Raw genomic sequence first — 27,641 nt, 5'->3', positions numbered from 1 at the left:
ACTGAACAACGATGGCCAAGACCAACCTGTGGCCTTTATCTCTAGAAGACTCCTCCCTCGTGAACAACGGTGGAGCACCATTGAGTGAGAAGCCTTCGCTGTGGTCTGGGCTCTGAAGAAGTTGAGGCCATACCTTTTTGGCTCTCACTTCCTGATTCAGACAGACCACCGACCCCTTCGCTGGCTCATGCAGATGAGAGGCGAAAATCCCAAGTTGCGAAGGTGGTCCATTTCCCTACAGGGGATGGACTTTTGGGTGGAACATCAGCCCGGAGTTGCCCCCGCCAATGCTGACGGTCTCTCCCGGTTTTTCCGCCTTAGTGACGAGAACTCCCTAGAGGTTGGAGGTTGGGGGTGGGGGGTGGGGGAACGCGTTTTAGACCTGTCAGCCCTAGGGTGGTCTTTCCCTGTGTTTTGCCCTTGCCTCATTTTTTCCACCCTCTTTTTCGTTGGCCTTAGGTCTCCGAGCGCCTTCCCATTGCTAATCAATGCTAAGGCGCAGGTGCTCTCTTCTCCCAACATGGCTGCCACAGGCCCCTGCTACTGCAGAGTGTTCTTTTTAGTAGCACCCTAGTCGCCAGGAGCTGGCTGGGACCCTACAACATTGTTGCCACACCAGCCGCCTTTTTCTCCCATAGTTAGAGTAGGGAAGCTCCTGGAACCTTCTAGAACATGGGTGGGGTCTGTTTTTGCCGCCTTAGAGAGTGGTCACCTGACCTGGGCATACATAAGGCAAGGAGGGAAACTTTTTAGTCAGTTGGGGCGACGCTGACCTGGGGGAACCTACGCAGGAGAATTAGGCGGTAGGGCCTAGTCAGGGACCTATACCACTGGGAGTGACAGGGCTTAGGTGCTGCCTTCCAAGCTGTGTGAGGAACACTGGACTAGCCCACTGATCTGGCCCGGCGGGAGGGGAACCCAGGGGCGACCTACAGAGACTGACTAACCTGCCTTCAGTCACCAACTCAACCCCCCCCCCCCACCCTCCCTCCCTCAAGAAACCAACTACTAAGGGCGCAGGAACCAGCAAGCGCCGAAGAAGACCTCATAAATTTACCTCAGGACTGCTGGGGGATCGACCAGATATTAGCGCTGTGCCACCCCTGCGCTCCCTGACTCTACCTGGGGTCCCCTGAACTGATTTGCCACCGTCGTGTATGGCCTGCCCTGCTCACCTGAGGCGCTGTAGCCAAACTCACCACTGCAGCCCGGCTCCGCCGTCATCTTCAGGGCCCCCGGGGAGGTGCGGGGCCCCGCCATCGCGACCTGGGCGCCCCCGGCATGGGCCCAGTGGCTGGTTGTCTCCTGCGACAGCCCTCGGTGAAGAGAGGGCCGCCGGAATCTAAAGTAGGCCGTGCTAGGCCGTGAGGCCATTGCCTCGCATCACGTGACAGGGGCGGTCTCCAGGACTCCGCCCCTGCCGCTGGCCGAGTGGATTCTGAGGCCGCGCCCCCGCAGCTGCTGGCAGCTGCGGGCGCGCCTCTATTGTGGCACTTACAATCGGTCCCCAGGCCCCAGGAGGCATCAGAGGGTCCGCGACCGGCCCCTTGTCAGTGCGGGGCTCATTGGCCGCCCCAAGACCCGGAGGCCCCACGACGCTTTGCTCCGTTCGGAGCCCCACGGAGCCCTGCTCGTCACCTCAGGCCCTCCCACGAAGCCCCCTCTTATCCCGGACAGCGCCGGGGAAGCGCACACAGCTGGTGGGAGGGGCTCCGAGGAGAGCGAGCCCCCCGCCTTGCCTGAAACTGCCGCAAGGGCCCGGAGGAGGCCGAATGAACAGGTAACCTCCGGGGAGGAGGGTGGAAGGCCAGAGAGAGGCCCGGAGCTCGCCCCTCCCCCGGGGAAGACTATCGTTGGGCCCTGTTGGCCCCCACGTGCCCCAAGAACGGGGAATAGATCTGTCCATGGCCCTGTTAACTCCTGCCCTATGAAGGTCTGATCGATTACCTGACGTGCAGGTTATTTTGGGCCTAAGGATATTGCTAAAGCTACTCAGGGTGGAGGAAATGTTTACCCCTACCTGCCAGAAGGTTTTATTCCTGCCTAAAGTTGATTAGTTGCCTTAAATGACATGTTCAGTCTTACTGAAATGCCCTGATGAAATGCCATGTTTAGCGCTCTAATGAAATGCCATGTTTAGCGCTCTAATGAAATGCCATGTTTAGCGCTCTAATGAAATGCCATGTTCATTTCTAACGAAATGCTTTGATAAATACCGGACTCTGATCTAGATAAAAGCGATTTGATTTTTACTCACACTCACTGGAGTGGTGTCACTCATTGCGTGCGTTTCCTGTCTCAGTGGATGTGTGTGCTGTATGGTCACTTTACACTTAAGCCGTCGGGTGCCTACTTGCTCGGGCCAAGCTACCCCCCAGGGGGACTGGTGACCCCAGTTCCTACAGTTCCGTTTTTCAAAAACAATTCAAGCAGCTTCTAATCTAAATCATTATTGTGATGCGATCACAGACCAAAGACACTGAATAGGAAAATATGCAAGAACAGATCTGTAGTCCCTGCGTAACATGCAATAATGCAAAATAAGGAACACACATAAGAATATATAAAGTGGCTTTTATTAGAAAAAACGTTCTGCTGAAATATATAGGTTTTAAAAGAAGCAATTTTCCCCATGCATTCACATGCTCGTTTCAAAGGAATGCCATTAACAAGAAATGTATAACTGATCGTGGATATAAGCTCACCACTGGTCCATCATCAAATGAGATTTAAGTTTTAAAAAAGACAGAAAAAACACAATCTTTAAATCATTTCTGAGTTTGATTTGCATGAAAAGCAGCACAGATTTTGCAATCAGTTTCAGTTCAGCCTCATGTTAGGACCTTTCTGTAAGTGAATCACCGAGGAATGTGACACAAGCACCCAATGATTTATAATTCTGTAATTATCCATTCACTGTACATGGGCCTTTAGGTTAACTGCTCTTACTCCATGCTGAAGCTGCCATAATGGTATAGATGCACTGCTGCTTTAGCAACTGATGTTCCCCAATATTTAAAAATAAAACACAGTAAACTGAAAAGCTTAAGCACCAAGTACTGCATGCCATCAAATCAAAAAAACTGCGTAGATATGCAAGTGTCCATTTAATTAGTCACATCTTCTGAATAAGACAGTAGATACAAGATCACAGCAGGTAACTTGGAAATCTCTTGTTCTCCAGTAACACTTGGATGGCCTGTCATCAGAAAGAATTTGGCATAAAAGCAACCAAAGTTATTATTATAGTATCTTCCTTTATACTATTAAGAGGCGGTGAGGTACTCCACGTCAAAATGTCATAAATCTTTAATTAACACAACTATATTTTAGCCCCCTGATCAAACGGGTAGGGATCTGGCTTCAGTGACAGTCAAAAGACCTTACAACCCTTTTGTAGGCTCCCAACTATTTGGCTGAATTTGGCCACAATCAGAGTTTTTACTTTGAACTTTGGCAGGAGGCGGAAGAACACTGGAACTGGGTCAGCTGAAAATATGGGTGCCTTTTTACAATAGGATGTATGAATTCAATCAAATTGAAAATCAATGTAAAGAGTTAGAGGAGCCAAAGATAGATCCTGCAGCATAGTTTTAATAAGTCTTGGTTCTGGACCTGGAGTTGCTGAAATCAACAAAAGGCTGACAGGCTTACACTCTTATCACGATCAAGCGGCTGCACCAGATTTGCAAATGCAAGATATTTGCATTGGCCTTCACTTTTAAGAGACCCCTTTACGGGCACAATATTTTCAAGAGTTGAGACATTTGTAGGAAGAGTTTGGTGCTATCCCCCTATCCTGACACACTGGGGATGGAGATTAAGTGGTGACCGATGAAACTACATTAGGCAGTATGTTCAATTTTTGACATGTTTCTACCGGACTAACACACTGTCACCGGAAGCTCAAGTCATATATCATTAAATTTAAGAGATCCCTACTATTACCAATATTAATTAACAGATGGATCATCCATGAACATCAAATTAACATTACAGCTTACAAAGATGTCAAATGAGCTAGTCAAAAGATAACTTGTGGCTTGCACCATAAAAAGCTTGGTAATTAATCTCTCCTCCCTTACACACCAGCAGAAGAATCAACAGAATAAAAAGTGCTAAACTTATTTAGCCAACTGTGACTGTACAAGAATGACCAAATATATAAGATTTTACAGTGTTGCCCTTTTTTTCCTGATGAGTCACTGTAGTAGGCCTTAAATGCAAAACCTTCAGAAGTCAGAATTTACTGCTAAGTCTTATAGCTACTGTATACACTCAGTGAATGCCAATTTAAGTAGAGTGCCTAATGAAAGATAATGAGCATTAGCTTTACTTTATCAAACAAGACATAAAATTATAAATCACAAATACAATAAATGTGTCCACATTCATATTAATATACGTTGAACAGTGTTGTGAAAAGCTATTCTTCAGCAGCTCACTACAAGCACCAATGTTTTAATTTTCTACTATACTTATAAAGAAGCAGCCTAGAAAACTGAGTTAGTATGCATGGTTTGCCTTTTGTTCCACTAGATTTAGGCTAGTACACAGATCATGATAAAGGTGATGCATGTACTTTGGTCCTTCTAAATATATTTCCATTACAGCAAGAGTTTATTGGATGCTAAAACAAGTACCAGAGTTTCATCCCAAGATTAAGGGTACTTGGGGAGCATTCATAACAGATACTGTACCTAAGACAATGGCAGATCCAGTCATATCTGACCAATTATTGGCCACTTCTAGTTAGCAGCATTTTGAAGTACCATAAAAATAAAACTATGCAATATGGCTCCGTCACTAAATTCATAGCACATATAGTTAAACCAATGATATGCACATTTCTTTGTAGCACTAGTCCTTTGTCAACATATTCAGTAAAGGATTATTTTTATTTATAAAATATGAATATATGTTGTTCTTTTGCTTATGTAAAAATATAAGTAATGTGTTTAGCCTTAACGTGCACATTTTTCAAAAGGCAATTTACAATAAATTATGATTTGCAATAGATTATGCATTACATTGTATACATTGTAGTAAACCAGAAACAAAAGGGAGGGAGATCAAAAGTCAACACAACCTCTGGGAATATAGGGATGGCTATCAACATTCTCGATGAAAGTGATTACAACTGCATTCTAGGCACAAATTAGAAGGTCTATTTTGAGATTAGGTGTTTCAAGCAGTGGTACAAAGGTTCTTAATATTCGAAATGAAAATACTGTAGGAAGTAAGTCCAATGTCACTGGATTACAGTCAGGCAATGTGCACCATTCACAGAATTCTGCGAGTGTCGTCTTTTCTTTTATTAGAAATATTGTTTTAACATAGGGTTAATACTTTATTTACATCTACAGACTGCACAATTTTAAAATAACTTCCCCAAAAATATTTTATCTTCCGTAAATCTTTCGGTTTGGCATCTTGTAGGTTTTGGATACCAACACTGTAGTGATACAAATGTGATCTGCTTCAACAGCTGCTGGCATTCATTAACTAAATAATATGAAGATAAACCAAGCCATTCATTCTATATTTGCATGCAATGACTGCAATCATAAGGAAAACAGGGCAAGAGTATACAACAGTTTGCCGTTTTCAGTATAGACTATTTATGCCTCACTATAAAACAAGAGCATCATTGCAGTTCATTTTAAAAGATTACTTTTAGATGTGTACATATCATACAATTAAGCGATTTCATTTTCAATATATAAAGTACATCTTCATAAAAATATTTTAACACATCTCTGAGCCACGTACCACTGTAAATGTATTATTTTAGAAACACAAACCCAAGGATCTAAAAAGCTGCAATTTGTGCCAGAAGATGTCCAGGAATCAAAAGAGCAATATGCTATTCGGCCTGGGTGTTTTTCTTAAGTGAACAGAAAACTTGAAAGTATAAATTTTTAACATATAACATTTGTTTGGTTGAAAACTCATTTTCAGAACCCACTTTACACCATTGGTATAACACCTTTCAGCAGAGGCCACATACTTGCAACCATAACTGTCCAACTTAGGTTTCTTCTTTGAATTCATTAGCATGAAAATAGCTCTCTCCAGGTGCAGTATTCCGCAGCACATTTCCTCAGTTAGCAATTTAATGTTTCGAAAAGATCTCCAAAATAAATGATATGCAGGAAATATTTCCAGTTACAAAAAAAGGCAATTAGAAGAGGGAACAGCGCAGATGGCACGGTTTCTCAGAAGGGCTACATCGAGTGACTGAGGGTCCCAATAAACCCTGGTGCAGAGTAATAACTGCTAGCCCTTTTGAACAGGCTGACCTGAATATAGAAAGTTATTTCCTCATTTCAATAAGGCCTAGTTCAACAATCTGGCATACTCCCCCTGCCTTCTCAATATACCTATGTGGGATCTACTGTTCTATATCAATGCTTTATATTCGTAGAGTCTGGAAGATACCATACCAACTATGTGATCATCCTTCTAAGATAATTTACCACCAACGTAGAAAGAAACTAAAAATAAAAGACCACTAGGGAGAGAGTTTCTGGGAAATATGTTTGTGTCTACTTCAAGAAAAAAGTGAAAAGATGTAATGCATTAAAAAAAACAGTGAACTAGATCAGCTTCAAAAACGGTTTAGTAAAAAAAACAGACTCCTAAATAACACACCTGTGATAAGGGATCCTTTTTCATAGAGTGGAACAATTAATAGCCTTAACTGGCAATACTCTAAAACACGAAGAGTGGAAATCCTCAACACACCAAAAAGTCATTTACCTGTATTAAAAATAATAGGTTTGTGCCGTTTCCTTAGTTTTCCATTTTTGACAGTATTTTAAAGGGGTGTTTTTAGTCAAGTGCTTTATACCATGTTAAAATGTTAATTCTAAATATCTATTTAAAACAAATGTTGCCTCCCATATGCATGTTTCGGGATCTAACACATTGGTAGAAATGTTCTCATGTTTAGGAATATGAAGAGCAGATCGAGAAATGCTGTCAGCACCTCCGTCTTCTCCTTCAATTCAATTTATTTTTGGCAATGCTTCTACAGTCTCCATTACATTGCACATAGACAGATGTGGACCAGACTCAGAAGGATGCTAGTGTATTGCTAATCCCTCAATCTTGTCTTCACAAAATAGAAAGGCAGAGGAGAAATGGAGAAAAAAGTTGCAAGGTAAGATGGTTTAAAATATCCTTTCTCTTAATAATATATAAAAAGGATACTTAAGTTAGTGCATATCAAAGATGTGTAAAATGTGTTCCAATGCTGCAACACTGCTTAAGTCTTTGGCAAAGCAACGAACATCCCAAGTCAATTTGACCATTCTATTTACTCCCTTTTTAGGTTTGCACATGCATGATAAACATATATGACATATACATACAAAGGAAAACACCTCCAAAACCTCTCACAGCATCCTTTTAACCACCACAAACCGATGAACAACTCCTATTTTAGCGGATGGCTTTTGCGAGGAAGTCAAAGAAAACTTTCTAGATACTCAATACTTGGTCTGCAGATTATAAATATATATTATGAGAAACGTACTGTTCTGCAGCGGTGGCTAAAGAGTACAATGTGTCAGAATTGGTCCATTTACCAGTTTGCAAGTATGAATTAATATTGGTTTACTTTCATCTATCATTGTGAAAGGAGTAAAATCATGGCTTAAAAGCAGACTGGAGCTCCTTAAATGCTGCTTTCCTCTGTTTTTTCTCTTCTGCTTGCTTTTTCTTTTCCTCTTGTTCAGCTTTGATCTCTTCTTCAAAACGGCTGGATTCGTTGATAGCATGCACCTAAAAAAAAATAAAAACCGAAAGTAAGCAATTAATGGACCAAGAAGGTTGCAACATAATTACCTGGCGTTATGTGCCAGGCAATTGCAATGTAATGGTTTTTTGAGTTTGCTAGTCGCCTACATAAAGTTTCCAGCCCCCTGTCTCCAAATCCTGAATATCAAGCCAATATTCTATCCTTTATTTTATTTAGGTGTTTTATGGGTTGAATATACAGCCACGACTGCCACAGTTTTTTCTCTACCTCGGGTGGGAAGGAATTAGGACTGTATCAGTAGGTCTGTAGATGGGATCCTCAAATGCCCAGAGACCTAATGATCTGGTGGAAGTTCAATGCTTCAGAGGATAATCACCAGTAATTCTGCCCTACAGCTGGTTGAAGCAAATGCATTTTCAGAACTGTCCTGAATCTCAGAAAGTCTATTTTGAGGTGAAGGAGTAGAGGAAACAACTTTTAGGTGGAGGAGACATGCATGCATAATGTTCTGCATCCACAAATGTTGTATAGCACCACGTCAGCAGAGTAGGGTACGGATCTATGGGTATCAGATCTACTAGTAGTGTCAAGACTGGTCATGAGCCAGTGGAATGACATTAAGACTAAGTCGAACTATGGCCTCTGCGCATTAGACTTGTAGGGTTGTCCCTCCTAGATTCCACTGAGACATTAAGTCCAGGATATGTCCCACTTCTAGAATGTGTGATTTTCTGAGTGAGGAACATCTACGAAACATTTCAATAGAAGAAGCAACGTTTGTACAATGGGATCATAGCAGTGTTGTTCATCTGCGAAATTAAGTGGCATGTTTGCTTTATAACAGGCTTCCAAACTGCTATTTAAGATGGTTGTTGCGGGCCACAGGACGGAGGCAAGTCAAATGGAAGGGGTGTAGGAAATGGCAATTCAACAACATATAAGTAGACCTTATGACATGTCTTTCTTCAAAATATGTATATCTGGCTGACAATTGTTTTCAGTCATTTTAACAGTTTTGAATTGGCATACCCTTCTCCTTATTACTAAAAGGAAGCCTCGTCGTTGGCCATTGCACCAGAAAATTGAGCAGTTGGTGAGGAAATAAATCATCTAAGGCATGGACAAATAGAACTTAAGGAAAAGCAGATACATTTGTTCCTGCAAATGCATAACTATCTGGAGAAGATGGCCACTATTACAGGTGAAGTAGCAAGTGCAAGACTATAAAATGATTGCACAAGTCGACATTTTAATTACCAACTAATTGCTTTTAGGACGGCCAGTAAGTCACACCATTCGCCATGATAAGCTCTTCAAGTTGTAAAACGGAGGTAAGAGTACAGATGGGTAAGTGAAGGAGAAAAGCTGTTTGGAAGGACTAACATTCTTCAGCTAAATGGTTCAATGAAGATGAATCACTTCAGACACGTGAGGCTGGGTCAGGATGCTTGCTAGGCAATTGACCGCACAGGCATACTTACCTTAACACTGGATGGGAAATGCAATGTGCCAAAGTATTGTGACCAAAATAACAAGGACCACAATATTGTGACATTAAGTATATGAATAGGTTTACTAAGCTTACTGCCGCATATATGTACCTTGACGATATAGGTCAAGTTACTCTGATGTGGAGTTAATAGTGAACCTAATAATACAAAAAAACACATACATATATATACCTTCCCGATAATAATGCTACAATATTTAGGAATATATATATATATATATATATTCACTGAAAAAACCATAGGTTTCACACACGTTATAGTTAGGAATTAGCATTTAAAAAACCTTGCAAATTCACTGAAAAAACCATAGGTTTCACACATGTTATACTTAGCTGGAGATTTTACTCATAAAAAACCAATGAAATTCCCCTGTTATAGTTAGTGCAGGCAACTATAACTCACGCGACCGCAATCCTCTGCTGATGCTAATACTGTATTTAGACACTTATTTGCCCAAGTCTTCTTCCATTAAATTTTAGCTATACATATATTACAAATATTTTTTTTTCATAAAGACACATATGTCATCAGCAGAAGATTGCGGTCGCGTGAGTTATAGTTGCCTGCACTAACTATAACGGGGGAATTTCATTGGTTTTTTATGAGTAAAATCTCCAGCTAAGTATAACATGTGTGAAACCTATGGTTTTTTCAGTGAATTTGCAAGGTTTTTTAAATGCTAATTCCTAACTATAACGTGTGTGAAACCTATGGTTTTTTCAGTGAATTTGTATGGTTTTTTAAATGCTAAGTTACTTTACGCCGTTCGTGGCGTGCGCGCCCACTTAACGCAGTTCGCTCCGTGCGCGCACAGTGAGCGCGCGGTCCGCTTCGCGCACCGCGCGCCCACTTTACGCAGTTAGTGCCGTGCACGCACGGTGGGCACGCGGTGCGCGTAGCGCACCGCGTGCCCACGTTACGCTGGATGGGCAATGTACGCACGATGCGCTTCGCGCACCGTCCGCTCACGGATAACATATTATGCCCTTCGTTATGAAAGGTAATCTATTAGATGTTCAATTGAGTTATATGCCATGCACAAATGGTGCACTGCGGTCACCATTTGCACACGGGGGTGGGAAAGTATGGATACTGTTTTTTTTTTAAATTAATTTTTACCGTACGGTAAGCGTAATCTGCGTTTTTTCGAAAAAAAATTAAATTGAATTTTTTGCTTGGGGGGTTCTTTTGGGACACCTTGATCAAGTCTAGGTGGTTGGGAGCTGCTGTTTAACCTGCCCCTTTGCATGTTTTCACCCTTTGTTTTTCATCCCCCCCCATAGAGTGCGAGAGAGAAAAAGGCGGCCGTCGCTTCCTGGTTTCGACCGATTCGAATGTTTACTAAGATCTAACAGCCAATCAGAATCGCGCACGGCACCGTACGCGTATGGTAAGCTTACCGTAAGCGCACGGTAAGCGCACCGTAAGCTGCCACAGATATATATATTGATTTAAATGCTATTTTCTCAGGAACTACTGAACAGATTTACACCAGACCTACAAAAGGCACTTCCTTGACCTAGGGATTACCTCTCTGCCAAATTTCAAGTAACTCTGTTCAGCCGTTCGGGCTGTAGCTGTGTCTAAAGGTCCTATGGAAAAATGCATGGGAAAAACGCGTTTTGGGACCCCCCTTTTTTCTCAGCCCCCGCTTGACGAATCCCCCCGAGACTTTCAGGGTAGGAGCGGAGCGTAGCACCCCATTAGTTTTGAAAATTTCACGAGGATTCGTCGACCAGCGCCAAAGTTATTCCAAATAGAATGTTGCGGTTTTCCTATGGAAACAGGGTCCTAACTATAACTACCTACTGGCGACCGCCAGTAGGTAATATATATATATATATATATATATATATATATATTACCTACTGGCGGTCGCCAGTAGGTAGTTATAGTTAGGACCCCTTTTCCATAGGAAAACCTCAACATTCTATTTTGAATAACTTTGGCGCCGGTCGATGAATCCTCGCGAATTTCTCAAAATAGGTGGGGCGCTACGCTCCGCTCCTACCCTGAAAGTCTCGGGGGGATTCGTCAAGCGGGGGCTGAGATAAAAGGGGGGTCCCAAAACGCGTTTTTCCCATGCATTTTTCCATAGGACCTTTAGAACGAGCTACAGCCCGAACGGCTGAACAGAATTACTAGAAATTTGGCAGAGAGGTAATCCCTAGGTCAAGGAAGTGCCTTTTGTAGGTTTGGTGTAAATCTGTTCAGTAGATTCTGAGAAAATAGCCTTTAAATCAATATATATATCTGAGCCCGCTTACGGTACACTTACCGTACGCTTACCGTAAGCGTACGGTGGCGTGCGCGAGCACGATTCTGATTGGCTCTTAGATCTTAGTAAACATTCGAATCGGCCGAAACCAGGAAGCGGCGTCCGCCATTTTGTCTCTCGCACTGAGTGTTGTTTGTCAAACATGATGGCCAAAAACATGTTACGGCGCTGTTTTGACAACTCCCTCCCACATAGTCATGTTGAGGGAGTCCCCAAACATCCTCCAAGAGCAAAAACGGTTTTATTTTTTTTTCGGCAATTTCGCAGAGTACGCTTACCGTACGCTTACCGTAAGCGTACGGTTAAAAAACAAAAAAAAAAAAAAACAAAAAAAAAAACACTAACCACACTTACCCCACCCCCTGTGATTTTGGTGGCCGTAGGCCACCAAATGTACAGGGCTTATTAATAGGTAAAAAAAACCTAAATTTTGGCAACATGAAATTATAAAATCGAAATAAAAAAAACACTATCCACATTGACCCCACCCCCTGTGCTTTTGGTGGCCGAAGGCCACCAAATGTACAGGGCTTATTAAAGTTGATAAAAACCGTGCACGGAACGAACTGCGTTAAGTGGGCGCGCACGCCTCGAATGGCGTAAAGTAACTTAGCATTTAAAAAACCGTACAAATTCACTGAAAAAACCATAGGTTTCACACACGTTATAGTTAGGAATTAGCATTTAAAAAACCTTGCAAATTCACTGAAAAAACCATAGGTTTCACACATGTTATAGTTAGCGGAAATTTTACTGATAAAAAACCAGTGAAATTGCCCCGTTATAGTTAGTGCTGGCAACTATAACTCACGCGACCGCAATCTTCTGCTGATGACATATGTGTCTTTATGAAAAAAAAATATTTGTAATATATGTATAGCTAAAAATGTATGGAAGAAGACATGGGCAAATAAGTGTCTAAATACAGTATTAGCATCAGCAGAGGATTGCGGTCGCGTGAGTTATAGTTGCCAGCACTAACTATAACGGGGCAATTTCACTGGTTTTTTATCAGTAAAATTTCCGCTAACTATAACATGTGTGAAACCTATGGTTTTTTCAGTGAATATATATATATATATATATATATATATATATATATATATATATATATATATATATATATATCCAAGCTTAACTGCTCCTGCCACTTCCGATTCCCACACAGCGGCGGTACGGCAAAGAAGGAGGCGCAGACCCCACAGAACTTCAGGCAAAGTCTAGTTTATTTACACCCAGCACAACGCGTTTCGGGCTGAAAAGCCCTTGTTCACGTGCAAAATGCAAACATGCCATCTTGGTTTTTATTTTCTAGAGTGAGCACACCCCTTGACTGACATCACAGGTCACCCGATCATAGATACAGAGGAAAGACTACATTTTCGTTGATTTGTACAGTTAAGACTAAATCCACATGCATATCTTTATATCACATATACATTTCATTTTTAAACATATACATCCATTAAAATTCCATATAAATATGTGCAAATAGCTTATTTTCTTTTTCCTCTAACATTAATTTAGTGAAAAATATATGTATAACTGGATAAATCCATCAAATGCTATCAGAATGCAGTCTTATCAAATCTCATATCACCGGATAAAAATATATATATATTTTTTTTTTCAAGAAGTTAGTAAAGAAAATCTATCTAAATGGCAACGTTGTTATTTTAGCATATATGGCATGATCAAGCATGTTTAATTCAAACAAAGCAGTCAACAAATGCATTTTAAAATGAAAAAGCAGGTGTTGACAATCAGATACTTACGCTTAAACATATTTGGAAACATACTTGGAATCTGAAAGCCTGCACTCAACCATCAAGGTGACCATTTAGGGCAGGTATACAATTTCTGGAGGTAAGCTTGAGAAAGGATCTCATCAGATTGACAACCAAACCAAGCAGTGTTCCTTGTTTGAAGAGATGTGTGTGGCACATGTACAAATTCAGACAAAGCATGTAATGAAGAACTATAATTAAAAGTAACATTTCTTCCTCAATCGAGGGAGAATGGGATATTTTCAAACATACACTGACGGTAGGAGACTAGGAGATAAACTAGGTACACAGATAGCACAAAAAAGCCTTACCTACAAGTGCAGACTTCGGAAGGGTATGCAGTAATGAAAGCAATGTTAATGGATAACCAGGAAGCCCTGCAAATATCTGGGGTTGGTGCATTCCTCAAAAGCAGTTGCTTCGACTGCCACCTTGTGGAATACGGCTTAGCCTATTGGTGCAAGGGGATGATTCAGTAACAATCTATTTAGCAATAAACTGGTAAGAGAAGGGCCCATCATTGTGATCCCAGAACTGACAAAGATTTATAAATGCCGAAAGCCTTTTCCCAATCCCAATGCTCTTACATTAAGGCATGAACGGGCCTCACTAATGGAAAAACAGGTTTGGGGGAAATAAGAGGGTAAGGAAATAGTTTCATATGAAAATCAGGAGGACCCTTTGGCTGAATAGAAGGATAAATCCCACAGAGAAACAATTTCATGCAACACTGGTTGAAGTCCCTTGCCCTCCTCTTTAAGCTGAGAGCCACTAAGAAGTCAAGACAAATGTCTGGTGTCAACTTTCTGAATAGGTTTTAAAGGACATCTCCACCCTCCCTGTGGCCCCATCATTTAGGTGTTTTGGCCTTCTAGGAAATATTTGGTCACTGGCATAATAACAAATGCCTGAGAAAGACTTCTGAGGTGCAGAAATGCACATCAATTTAATAAAGCTTGCTTTGGGCAAATAAAGAAGGAGAGGGAGTATGGTCTGTTCTTGACAAGTTCTTTGGAACGCCTGTTTCTCCTGACAGCTGAACTTTGTTCAACTAAAAACACGAGACTATTGAAGCCTGCTTTGCTTCAAGGTGGTTATGCATGAATCAAAAACATTCAGGAAGCCACATAAAGATACTCAGAAGCCAGGAGTCCAGTTTAGAGATGGCAGGTGGGGTATAGGATCTTGACAGACATTCTGTGCACACGTCTCCCCTGTGGTTGAAGGTATAGGTGGAAAAACAATGGAGCAATGAGTGCAAGTCCTCGTGTATTGTTTCAGGCGAATATTCAACTGGCTGTAGCAGGATCAGAAGACCTCTTTACAAATGTCTTTATTCGATTAATTACAAGAGTATTTTTCTTTGCAATGCCCTTCTAGGAACATGGTTGTGCAGTTTTGCTTTTCTTATGTGGCGAGTAGCTTTCAAAGGGAGCTTCCAATGCAACAAAGATGTTTAGCACCCACAAGTTTGCAGACCTTCATTTTCAGGAGACTACCCGATGAATTGTTGATATTAGATTGACAGAAGCCAGTGCAGACTGTCTGTGCTTCACGTTAGAGGATAATTCATCTTGTTTCTCATATTTTGTTGAGAATACTTTATCATGGTTCACTTCATGTGGATGCAGGTAAAGTGATTGCCAGCAATAATCACTTGTGGGCCAGTTGGACTACTCTCATCTCCAGCACATTGATGTGATATGCCGGCTTTGATGGACCACTTCACTTGCATTGTGAGGTCTACTGCTATCTGCAGGTCACATAAAATAAAATCTAACCTCCAAAATGAAACGTGAGCAGAAAAAGAAAAAAAAAAAAAGGGAAAAGAAAAGTTGCGTTTATGCAAACGTGGGACGTGCTCACATGCCCTGGACCATGGTGTACCTTGCTCTCCCTTTCTTACAGTTTGTCTCATGTAGCAGGCTGGTGTGACAGAGAGGTAGCAGATTAGTACTATTTGAATCACAATAGCACCACTTTAAATCCCAATATCCGTTGTCCAATGCTACCTTGGTGTCGGGCACAACCTCACACCAGGACCCTTCATACAACAAGGCTTCCCTGCAGATGGTAAGTGACTGTATATAAAGATGTAAAAAGGTTGTGCTTGCCAGCAGTTATTCAGGACTGGTGCTGCATTTGCTTATAGGCATAGTGTCAAGGCAGCTAACCCTTAACACCAAGCCATATAATCTACCTTGATTCAGCAGGCCTGGTTACAACTAGGATTCGAATTGACTTTATGGGAAACCCAGTGATTTTGATCTACAGTGGGCCAGTGGATTCCTCCTTATTTTCTGCACTTTTCTTTGTCTACCATCCAGTCATTGGTCCCCAATGGTCAATCAGTAAGCTACCTGCACCCTGAATTTCATTCTCTTAGTGCTCCACACAAGTTCTGTTACTTACCTCTGTGCCCGATTCTTGTGGTCAGAGTTTGGAATCTTGGAACATTTTGTGTTGGTTGCAGACACCTAGGTTTAGGACTCAAGGGTGCCAGTAGCAATATCAAGAGCCTAACCTCCAAGAACTAAAGCACCAAAATAACTTTCACATTTGCAGCGCTATAATAATGTGAATCATAGTTCATGCACGCCCAGCTGATGCTTTTTACTAAAGCACAGTGGTCAGAGAGTGGAGAAGCAATCACTTACAGAGGGGGTAACTAGTCACCTCAATGCTCAAAAGGTTAACCACTCATCTAAGCCCAAACGCAAGTAATCAACTAAAAATATCACAGATGTTTCCTGTATGAGGGTTTGGTGGTTTTCAAGTCCCAGCTTCCACTCCAGATCACCTCATCTCAGAAAGTGGTCCGAAAAGCAGAACAAAAAATGTCCCCCATTCAGACACTATAGACTTAGTGGAATCCGGGAACCTTACCAACTCAGAAGAAGCACCAGAGAGTAAAGCTTATTAGATCTTAACCTAGAAACTCAGGCAGTCGATACTGCTAGTCTTGCTGGCAAGACAAAAACGAAGGAATGAAGGATCCTAAATGTCCGTCCACACTATGAAAAGTTGTTACAGTCTAAGACTGGTGCTACAGATAGCCATTGCAACAGTCACCATGATAGTGCACTTAAAAGCAGAAGGCAACACAAATAACAAATGGCCGCAGTGGCGGAGGGCATCAGATATCCCACTTGGCCCGTCACCCAAACCTAGCCTTACTAGCAAGTTTTTGTTTTTTGCAATACAACTGCCTATTTGCTGTTGTGTTCTAAAACACCACCACAAACGTTTGTCACTGCTCGCAGCCCCCCAGTATCAGGTTTCACTTTGTATTGTTCTTCATCCTTCCTGGGATATAGTGAACAAAGTATTCAAAATCTCTTGGACAAATCGAACAGGCTGGTTGAAGACAGAAATTGGAGCTCCTAGTGCTGGCCAATGAAATTCAGAAGCCGGTACAAAATGGAATCCCTACCAAGGAGAGATTTCTTTCAGAGCACAAAATAATCTATTGATTGGACAACTTGCAGATGGAAGCTGCCATTGAGGAAATTAGTGTTCTGGACTCTCCACGCCTTGTCCTTCACTAGTAATTAAGATCACTGAAAGATAGAGTCTCACCATACAATAGTGGTTAAGCAGCCCAGAATCAAACAATATTCGAGATGAAAGAAAAGAAATACCAGAGAAGGCTTTTCACCAAAGTAGTGAAAAAGTATCCGAGGAGGCAAAACCTAAAACAAGTCATGAAAATATAGCAAGACGAAGGTTTAGAACTTAAAATTATCTACTTCACCTACTACCCTGACACATGCTTTTTTATATGCATTGTGACAATAAAGCGAACAGGTGGAGGTCAAGTTTAATGTGACTGAGATATGTTGCCTACAAATCAATACTTTTGAAGGTCCTCGCAGTCTGTTTAACCAGATATTTAAAAGAGGGATGTAAAAAAGCACATTACGCCCCATTTTGTGGAATTATAAGCAAAGCATTTTAAGTAGGACCAAGATTCCTCATCTAGGGTAACAAGTTGACCCCAATGCACTACTTTTGTATTCCTGTGCCTTCCTGTGACAAATCCCCTTTCAAGTGGTGTTATTCTAGCTTGTTCCCTTACACCAAAACAAAAGGCATAAGTCGCAGAACACATTAATTTAGAGAGTCTGGGAATGGAAAAAAAATGTTTCTGCGCCATGGAGTCGCCCGATGTACGACTCCTTACAATGGCGCAAGGCTGACATTTAACTCGGTATCATACTATACTTTACCATACCATACTATCATCCAGATCGGATATTTTATTGAATGCTTTAATGAAACCATCTGGACACAGTTGATGAGAATGATTTTACAAAACAAAGACACACTGTCCAGTATTTCAGTATATCCAGTACAAGAGGCTCTGAATATGAAACGCAGAAAAAGCAGCCTATGTACAATACACTAAAGCCTGCCAAGAGGTTAGACATACACATTATGAAAAACTCCTTTCAAATGCTCTCTGCACAACATACTCTAACCCAGTGGTTCTTAATCTTTTGATGTCTGTGGGCCCCCAATAAATATAATTAATGGAATATCGGGACACCCACCGAGTCATTTGAAACTGGGGGAAATCAACGGCCTCAGCAATTTCTAGAATTTGATCAAAACAATACACCAAAATACAGAAACCAGTGTACACCAAACAAATCTTTAAATATTGAGATATTTTGTATAATTCACAATCAAATATAGAGAATGTTTTTAACGTTGCCCCTTTATTGGTTTATACCTTATTAATTTAGTTTATGACTAGGCCTCGTGGTCACCCATGGGTCCTCATACCACAGGTTAAGAACCACAGCTCTAACCCTTTCACTAAGCCTATGTCGCTACCATGTTTTGGTCAGAAGCCAGCCTGATGGGTATTCAGGATATGGTGCTGCTACATCTACCACTTTAACTTGTGTCCAAGATGCATTTTTTCAACCTACCCAACACTGGATTATGAATTGAGGTGGAGGAACACTCACTTGAAGAAATAATCACAACCCATGTGAGGGTTAACCATTAAACTCGCTAAACCAAACTGAGCTCAACCACCTAGTAGCTATGGCTCAGAGCAGGCAGCCTTAACTAATAATGTGTAAATTATTTCTGTACTATCAAAACAGTAATAAAGTAAAAATGCAAAAACAAAAATCCTAAACCAAGTTAGAAAAATAAAGAAAAATTTAACAAAATGACAAAAATTCAATAAGGGAAATGTGAGATACAACTTTGTTCTTGGCAATATTCCTTCATAAACAATTACAAACTGGCACTGGTCGCAGTAGACTGGAACCTAGGTGCAATTTTCGAAAGGAGGTATTTTCCACCTCCCCACCACTCGGAGTACTCACCAGGTGGTCAACTTGCCACCCAGGAACACCGTACCTCTTTTGTCTTCTGGTACCTATACACTCCCTCTGTAAAACCCTGCCCTATGTGGCAGACACCATGGGGTGCCAGCGACAGGGTGCAGGGTTTTACGCACACATCCCATTTCCCCATAGGAGCCTGTGTTGTCGGGCGAAACACAAGCTCCTATAGGAAACAATGGGAATTCGAACGAACAGTGTTTTAGTCGCAGCGTAATCGGGCGGGCGAAACCCACCGACCCGAGTCTGTGTCGCGCAGAAAGTTTCCGCCCGATATCGTTATCAGCCCCTAAATTTCTAACCCCGCTACTTTTAAATACCATGCACTCTATCAAACGGACTACAAGGCCTGAGTCGGGGTGACCTATTTATATTTAAAGAGGAGGTTTTGACCTATCAAAATGTTTTAATTTGACAGGTTGAACTGCAGTTTTTACACTGCTATAGTCAACCTACACTCGTAGACCTGAAGCCATGTTTTACACTGTCACTGTAGTGGATGGTACTATAAGTGCTACTGTCCTCTAGTGACATTTAACTTATGGGCCTGGAAACACTTTGAACCATATACTAGGGACTTATAAGCAAGTTGAATATGCTAATTAGGAGCACACTGATTTACTAATGTTAAAAGGAAGCCCAGAGGCTCTCTCACTGGTTAGAAGGGGCAAGGTTCACAGAGTTCTATAGCTAGCAAAAACAGGTAAGCCAAAAATTGGGGGGGGGAGGGGGGGGGGATAGATTTGATTTATTTTATTATTTATTTGAAAATTGCTATAACGCGCGAACATGACCCGTCAGGGTACCAGAGCGCTGTACATGTAGGCAAACCATAAAGGAAGTTAAGTAGACATAGGGTGATCATATTAGATATAAGAAAACAAAGCGTAGCATGGTTGGAAGGTAGATCCCGGCTGTAAGAACATGAGATAAAAGTTAGTTTGGTAACTACAAGTCTATAGTTGAAGCCAGCTTTTCACGAACAAACCTTTGACTGCTCTTTTGAATGAGGCAGTAGAGGGGTTAGTTCTGATTTTGTGGGTGGTAGTGGGGGCTGGGGAGGGAACGTGCCATATTCTTGGAGCAAGGCTGGAGAAGGCCCGGTTGTAGGTTTTCTTCTTGAGTTCATGTGGTTTCAGTAGTAGAGTATTTGAGCTTCTTAGGGTCCGGATCAGACCAGATAGTTTGAGTTTTTTTGTCAGGTATATTGGAGTGTTACAATGAAGTGCTTTGTGTCTCAGGCAGGCTATCTTGAACCTGATCCTGGCTTTGACAGTGAGCCAATTTAGTTGGGTTAGATCTGGTGTGATGTGATCTTATTCTCGTGACCCAGTGAGGAGTCTGGCCGCTGAGTTCAAGGTAGCCCTAAGTGGGGCAAGTCGGGCTTTAGGTAGACCCACCAAGGTTGCAATTCTGTAGTCTAGGCAGGAAACAAGTAGGTATTGAACTGTTAACTGCAAGTCATCAGTCGGCAGAAATGGTTTGAGTTTCCTTAATGTGTTGAGTTGGTGTTTGGCTCCTCTGGTGGTTGCACTGATGTGGTTTTGCATATTCAGGTGTTTGTCCAGAGTAATGCCTAATGATTTAGTGGAGTCCACAACATGAGGAGCGCAGTTGAGCGCCGTTAGTAGTTTGAGCCAGTCTTGAATGGGGGCTGATTGATTTTGGGGAGCAATCAGGAGGAATTCCATCTTGAGCGTGTTTAGTATAAGGTGATTGTGAGTTAGCCAATGTTGAGTTTTCAGAAGAGAAGTGTTAAGAGTTTGGATGTTCTCCGGTGACGATAATTTCAGGTATAATTGAGTGTTATCAGTGTATATGTGATATTGTAAGTTTGAGCAGTTTAGAATTTGTGAGGGGTTCCACAAGTGGGTTGAAAAGCGTGGGCGAGAGTGCGGATCCTTGGGGCACTCCAATTGACACCAGCGTACTGTTAGATGGAGAATGGTTGATTTTTATTCTTTGCGTTCTGTTATGTAGGAATGAGGCAAACCAAGTTAAAACAGGGCCAGATAGCCCCATCCTGTTTGAGGAGACAAATTAAGTGGTCATGTTTGACAGTGTCAAATGCAGGTAAGAGATCGAGAAGTATAAGACAGAGTTCGTTTTGGTCCAGTAATCAAGGAGTCAGACGATGTGTGTAAAGGCAGTTTCAGTACGGTGTCCAGATCTGAAACCCAATTGGAATTAGTCCAGGAGTTTAAACTGTTTATGAACGCATTTCTCAAGTAGCTTGGCTAAAGTCATGCTATTGGAAATTGGCCTGAAGTTGTTAGGACCGGATAAGACTGCATTAGGCTTCTTTGGTATGGGGTGACTTGGCCGATTTTGAGGCAGTCAGGAATCAAGCCCTGCATGAGTGATTCATGGACAATCTTAGACCAGACTGGGAGCAGAAAGAATCTAAGGTCTTTGAAGCACTTGGCAGGCAGCGGATCATTGAAATGATTTGAAGGTTTCAGAGAGGTTATAATTTTGAATAGCTTGTCATCATCTGGTAAAGAGAAGGTATTCCAAGGCGTACTATTTTTTGGGGAGTATACTCCCTGTATCCTGAGTGAGAAGAGCTCACCAACGGTAAACATGGAGAGGAAGTGGGCCGAGTTGAAAAATGTGTATTTGATAGGGCGAGTTGAAGTTCTAGCTCAATTTTTCTTGTTTTGTCTCTGAAGTGTGTACAGAACTCCGCACCGCTGGGGAGTGAGTACCTAGGTATAGAATGCTGGTTGGTGGAGTGGTTTGCTTGCTGTTTGAGGATTTCAAAGATTTTTTTTCGGTCTGCTTTTAGCATGGTCTAGTTGTGATTTAAAGTGATTGGCTTTGGCACAAAGGATGTGTTTGTGATACGCACTTCTAGTCTTCCTCGACTGTTTGAGGTTGGCTATGGAAGGAGAATTTCTCCATGATCTCTCTGCTACCCTTAGTTTGAACTTTCATCGTTAATGGAGCAAATAAGCCAAGGATTGGATTGTCTGCTGCGAAACTTTATGAGCGGTTTTGAAGTGATTTCGACAAGCAATTTTGTCATGGAATGGATGGAAAGTTTGCCACGGTCATCAAGGTTAGTCATATTAGGGACAGAGGAAGAAGGTTATTGCTAATGTGGGCAAGATCCTGAACGTAATGTTCCTTAGAGCTCTTGCCCATTGTTTGCTTTTATGAGGTTGGCCCGGTCTTATCACTCAAACGATGGTCAAATAGCATTCGTAAAACTGGTGCGAAAATACCAGAAGTTAAAGGATTTTTGGCAAGTCAGCAGATTGTTGAAAGGTTTGAGGGAGTTTTTTTCTCCAAAGCCAGCAGGCTGCCCAATAAGTTATTGGTCCGTACTAGAGAACACATGAATTTTATGCAGTCATTGGCAGATGTTTCCTGAAGAGTAAATTCAGAAACAGCAGCAACAGCTTCATGGGTACCGGAAGAGACTCTTAGATTTTATTTATTTTGGATAGGAAGGGGAGAAATAAGCGATGTAAAGGAGGCCTGGAATCTTCTTTGAGCCCACATTGGGAGTGAAAATTCTAAAATTCTTGAAATAATTCTTTTAGCTTAATTATCACAGTCAAAATTCACTGCCACAGAAAATTGATTTTTGCCAGCTTCCCAGGTCTATGCTACTGTTAGAGAGCCCCTAGGTAGACTGCAAATGTATGTATACAATTCTTTGCTGCAGTGGCTAACACCCTGCTGTGCTAAAGTGAATGGCTGACAGAGGCCACTCCAGGAGCAGGGAAGTGCAGATTTAACACATCCTTTCACTGAGGTAGATGAAAACTGGGCAAGAGAGTCAGCTTATTCCACTGAATCCTCAGGGTCCCCCAGACCAGTCTTTGGCACTTCACTGAATGAGGCAGGGGTGGTTTATCATCACAATCAAAACATTTGGTGTGGGGTCAAGGGGTTTTAGGGAATTCCAAGAAGAACCTTTGAATCAAACACTTCAGTGCAAAATGGCGAGTCATGGGACCAGACGCAATTTACAGAAGTGAATAGTCCCTTAACATGATGGGGTATAAGAGATCAAGCACTGGTACTGGTTTGCAGAGGCAAGAGTTTGTGTGTGAAGGACAAACCCAACAGACAGCAATGTCTTCCAGGATTAAACCATGAGCAGAATCCTCTAGCCATACAGAATCTACCCTGTACATCTGGTTGAAAAAAAATGGTAAATTGAACTTGTGGGTTAATAACAAACCAATTTATTTTGCTGGGTACTTCTTTGACAAAATTTAAAAAGGAAGAAATTCCCTGTTATGTAGCATCATATTTTAATGGAAGCCCGGAGAACAGCCACAAAACTGTCCCGTTACTTAGTCTCTTGATGTACCTAATCACAAAGCCTTCAGGCAGTAAGTCTGTCAATTAATTCTATATTTAAAATCAGTGATTCGTAAGAAGCATGAACCACAATTAACTACAGCATGTGTAAAATACGATGTAAACAATTAAGACAGTAGGCAGCACCATGTATAAGAATACTATTTTATTTGAAACATTTAGTCAATTTTGGACCCATTATTAAGAAGACTAGTTTGGATACCACATTATGTTCCTCCTAGAGTAGTATGATCATTTCATTCTTACATTTAAATGCTATTTTACCAGAACTTGAGGCAGCAAATATAACTTATCACCGTCTCAGTCAAGTAAAAATCTGGTGACACAATATCCTTACCTAATTGAAACCCAAATTTCCTGAACAGAGGCATTAGCCACCTTGCTCATGGCCCTTGCTACAAAGGGAAAACAAGCAGCATGGCATACATTACATTTTCAATTGATTGATTTTTTTTAATACGTTTTCCTAACCTCGTTTGGGTCAAGTTCCAGGTTAATTCCAACATTTCTGCCCTGGTTTCTTTGAATTAATTAAAAACACATAAAATGTGATGGGAGGAATGAGTGCAATTTGTCAATCATGCAGAGTAGCATTTCAACCCATCGTTCAATTATCCACCATGGAACCCAAGATCAGACTCAGTCATTTTCTTTATTAGCCAGGTCCTCTCTAAATCGGAAAACAAGAAACCCAAGAACGGTTTCTCCCTGGCTGGGGATCATCAGTTGAGTGCAGCCTGATTCCAGTTGCACAGCGATCAAGGGACTCACGCCTGGGCATAACTGTCGCACTTACTACAAACACACAAAAGGTGATGGGAGGAATGCATGCAATTTGATTATTAGCCTATTCGATCTGTAGTATTTGCTACATACTTACTCTCCATCCGATACTTGCATCTGAAATCGACGATTTGGCCTTTATAAAGTAATACCAGCTGTTTGTAACAATTACCATTTCAAATGATCCCTTTTAGCAAGGCAAACAAAAGTACAAAAAAACATCATGTGCATAGGTTTTAAAATATTCAAATTATTCCATATACTTACTTTTGCCTCAAAAAAAGTTTTTGCCCCTTTCACACCCTCAGTCGATACATCAATTTCAGACAGTCTTGCAAGAGCATGAAGCCCACTATCTTCCTGCAGTTCTCCTGCTGCCGCCTTTCGGAAAATTAAGAGAAACTGTGGATGGATAAAAAATAAAAAAATAAAAGAACTTTTTTAAAACAACCTCATTACTCAAACTATTTGCACTCAGTTTTAAGTCTGCTAAGAGAACCGATAATCTCATGTTGCTATAGTCCCCCACTTAATCTCCAAATAAAATAAGATACATGACAATTTTCCACCAAGCTGAAGACTACTCCGTGGGGGAAAAGACAGAAAATGCAGTTTCCAGCAGAACATCCATGTTTTGCCCACTGTTTACAAGGATATGATCCTGCATTTCAGATTTGTCCCACCCAAACGGAACTGACTATATAGAGGAATAGAAAACTTGGGCGGTTGGACAATGCTGTTGATACAGAAGAGTACACTGCATTGTTATGAACTAATGTTATAATTTAGTGAATACAATACAACCTGCAGCAACACACCAAACCCCATACCGCCCACAGGATGTCCTACCTATTAACATTTCCACATTTCACAGATCTGACAAAATTTTTGTTAAATATAGATTTCACACATTCAGTTACTGACAGCCCCAAGTTGCCCCACAAAGTGTTTCCGCTGAAGGTGCAGTGGCACATAGGACCAAAGGAAGGCAGAGCCCCACTGCACCACATAATGTGCTTGTATTTTACTAACAACCTAGCTATGTGCAACCTCAATCTTGATCTACATCCAAACTGCTTTGTTTCAATCTCAGCCACTCTCTATCTCAACTTCCCTCCTTCGGCCTCTCATGCTCACTAAATGTATGGTTCAGTTAGATCTGGTTTGCTGGTATTATAGTTCTTGTGGTGGTCATTGCTATAACAGCAGACTCCTAGTCCCCTAAATATTAACACAGTCAACAAAGAAGGAGAAATTCCGGGTATGGATTACTGCTTAATGTGGGGAAAAAAGGAAAAAATTCCTTATTTTAAAAAGAACCATCACCCACCAACTAGTTGGTGGCATGCTTCCTCATTGGGTTCCAACCCAAGGGGCCGAGTGCCTCCTGGGTGTGCTTCAACGCCAGAGTTACAGCGGAGCGTTTTTTTTTTTTTTGAATAGTGCAAAGTGAGTGACAAGTGAAAGTGATTAAAAATGCCTCTAGGACACCTTGAAATTTGATTGGTGGGGTCACAGGACAAGATATAATACAAAGCAAGGGGATGCTCTCTGTCACTTAATTGGTCATAAACATAAGTAGTAAGATTGTGACTAGGTCTAAATGTTTCAGCCTTGCATTGCTTAATAGCAAGGCTTTCTTCGGGACCAGTGTGAAGATAAGTGCACTCGCTAAGGAGCACTCATTCAGTGAATGACGAACCCGCAAACTTACGGTTCTCCTACCAATGACTTGTTGTCGATCACAAGTATGCGATACCCCATGGATCCTGGCGGGGGGCGTTGCCTATAGTCAAACCTTCATCAAGGTCAGCGCCCGCATCTGGCACGTACTTGAGGCCCGGCCCGGGATCCAGAGGATCGCTATAACAACACATTTTTCCAGCTTTTTTGAATGTGCCTTTTAATTGGATTTCTTGGTTTGCTATCCTGGCTGCTTATCAGAAAGGAAATACAGTCTTACATACCTTAGCCATTTGTCGCAATTAACTCTCTGTCTATGAACCAAGTATAGTGATTCTTCAATCCAAAATAATCACCATCATTAGTTCCCCGTGAAATTACTGAACTTTCCATGCCGGGGGGGGGGGGGGGGGGGGGGGGAAACATACTCCCCTTGGCTGAAGTGCCTATAGAAACGATGCTGAAGTCGACACAAGGTCTAATTTGATTATCAATCTCCCAACACGTTTGTTTTCAGGTGAGGAATATACTGGCCAATTCAAGCTATGTGACTGCTTCTTTTTTAAAAAAAAAAAATCACAACATATTTTATTGGGATTTAATACAATGCAAACCCGAACATCCGGCAAGGTAGAACATTTACCTTGGGCAAACAACTGTATCTATGCCAGTCAAACGCCCAACAGACCGATTGTATTTTGCATTGAGCTGATATACATCGAGGATGGCGATTAACAAAAAAGGGTAAACCACATTGAAACAAAATACTGCAAAACAACATGCATCTGTGCACCCCTCAGTCCCTCCCGAGCCCACCCGCCACCCTCAGTAAGAACGTGTATTGCTTCTTATTTTTGCAGATTACATATATATCCATGTACCCAGAGGACTCCACATCACCAAAATCACTACATTGTCCGCTTTAGCCTGCAGCTCCTTGACCAACGGGCAACCACACGGTTATTATTATTATTAACACTGCTTAAGCGCATAGCTACCCTTAGGCATCCCAGCGCTAGCGGCAGAGAAAGACAGTCAAAGTGAAGTAGCTACCAGTTGGTGTTCTGGAACAGCCAGGTTTTAAGACACTTCCGAAAGGTGAGCGGGGATGTCTCGGAGCGCAGATGCAGGGGAAGGGCATTCCACAGCCTAGCTGTATTGTATGAGAAGGAACGACCCCCAGTTCGCATCATTTGGATTTTAGGGAGGACGGCTAAATTAAAGTTCACAGAACGGAGGAGTTTCCTCTGACGGTATGCGGTGAGAAGGGACTGTTTGATGCAAGGGCCTTTTCCCTTGAGGGTCTTGTGGAGAATACAGAGGGATTTAAATTTAATCCTCTCCTCTACTGTCCAAAATCACCCGACGCAACAGGAACAGGATGCTCCATCCCTGCCCTGACCCCAAAGGAAAGATACTCATCAGTGCTCCAAATCCACTGAAACAAGACATGAACCTCTCCTTGGTCCATCACTAATTTCTCCACCTGGATCACCCTCTATGTAGGCTCTCTGGTCCAAAATAAGACTTATCAACCCCAGGTCCAGACCTCAAACAAACACTACTGCAAGCAACAACACTGGTGGAGGCACAACCTGGTTCAAAATGATAAAAACGTCCTTCAGAGCCACCCTCCGTTTCACCACCAGCAACTCAGGTTGACCAAATGCTCAGCAATGACCAAATATATTGAGATCAGCATCAACAACGCCCCAAAACGTTTTTGCAAAGTAAGGGACCTCACCTCCCCCGTTGCCACCTGTACAACAGTCACCCTAACCTCAGGAGCTCTGCTCCAAGCTCTCCCGCTATGTAACAACTCTGCTCTTAACCGGACCTATCCACCCTCGCCGCCCTCCACCGACCGAGACAAACACCTCATAATTTAGGATGACCTGTGGCCCACCATCACATCGATGAAGAATCCCACCACCATGCCATCCATCCACTCAGGAGCCCCTTCGGACCCATGCTCTCACTTCAAAGGACTCAACCACATTTGCATCGCTCTGACCAAGATACTCAATGATTTCCTCACCACAGTCACCTTTCTGGACACCTGGAAACATGCCACCATACTACCCCTTTTGAAAAGACCCTCAGTAGGCCCGAAGACTTTGGCAAACTACTGAC

General features: G+C 42.0%; 1 protein-coding gene across 1 annotated transcript in view; it reads right to left on the bottom strand.

Annotated features, from left to right (window-relative positions):
* Positions 1 to 2,558: 2,558 nt before the first annotated feature.
* EFHD2 (EF-hand domain family member D2) overlaps positions 2,559 to 27,641 on the bottom strand; it is a 116,990-nt gene continuing 91,907 nt past the window's right edge. Inside the window, exons 3-4 of the mRNA XM_085608666.1 lie at positions 24,093 to 24,227; positions 2,559 to 7,788 (exon numbers count right to left, since the gene is read on the bottom strand). Coding sequence (XP_085464792.1) covers positions 7,654 to 7,788; positions 24,093 to 24,227 — 270 coding nt within the window. The 3' untranslated portion in view covers positions 2,559 to 7,653. The remainder of the gene's footprint in view (positions 7,789 to 24,092; positions 24,228 to 27,641) is intronic.

This window comes from Triturus cristatus, chromosome 1_2 (genome assembly GCF_964204655.1).
Source record: "Triturus cristatus chromosome 1_2, aTriCri1.1, whole genome shotgun sequence".
Taxonomy (NCBI): Eukaryota; Metazoa; Chordata; class Amphibia; order Caudata; family Salamandridae; genus Triturus; species Triturus cristatus.
Note: the sequence above shows the minus strand (reverse complement) of the source record. Positions and strands in the feature narration are given on the sequence as shown.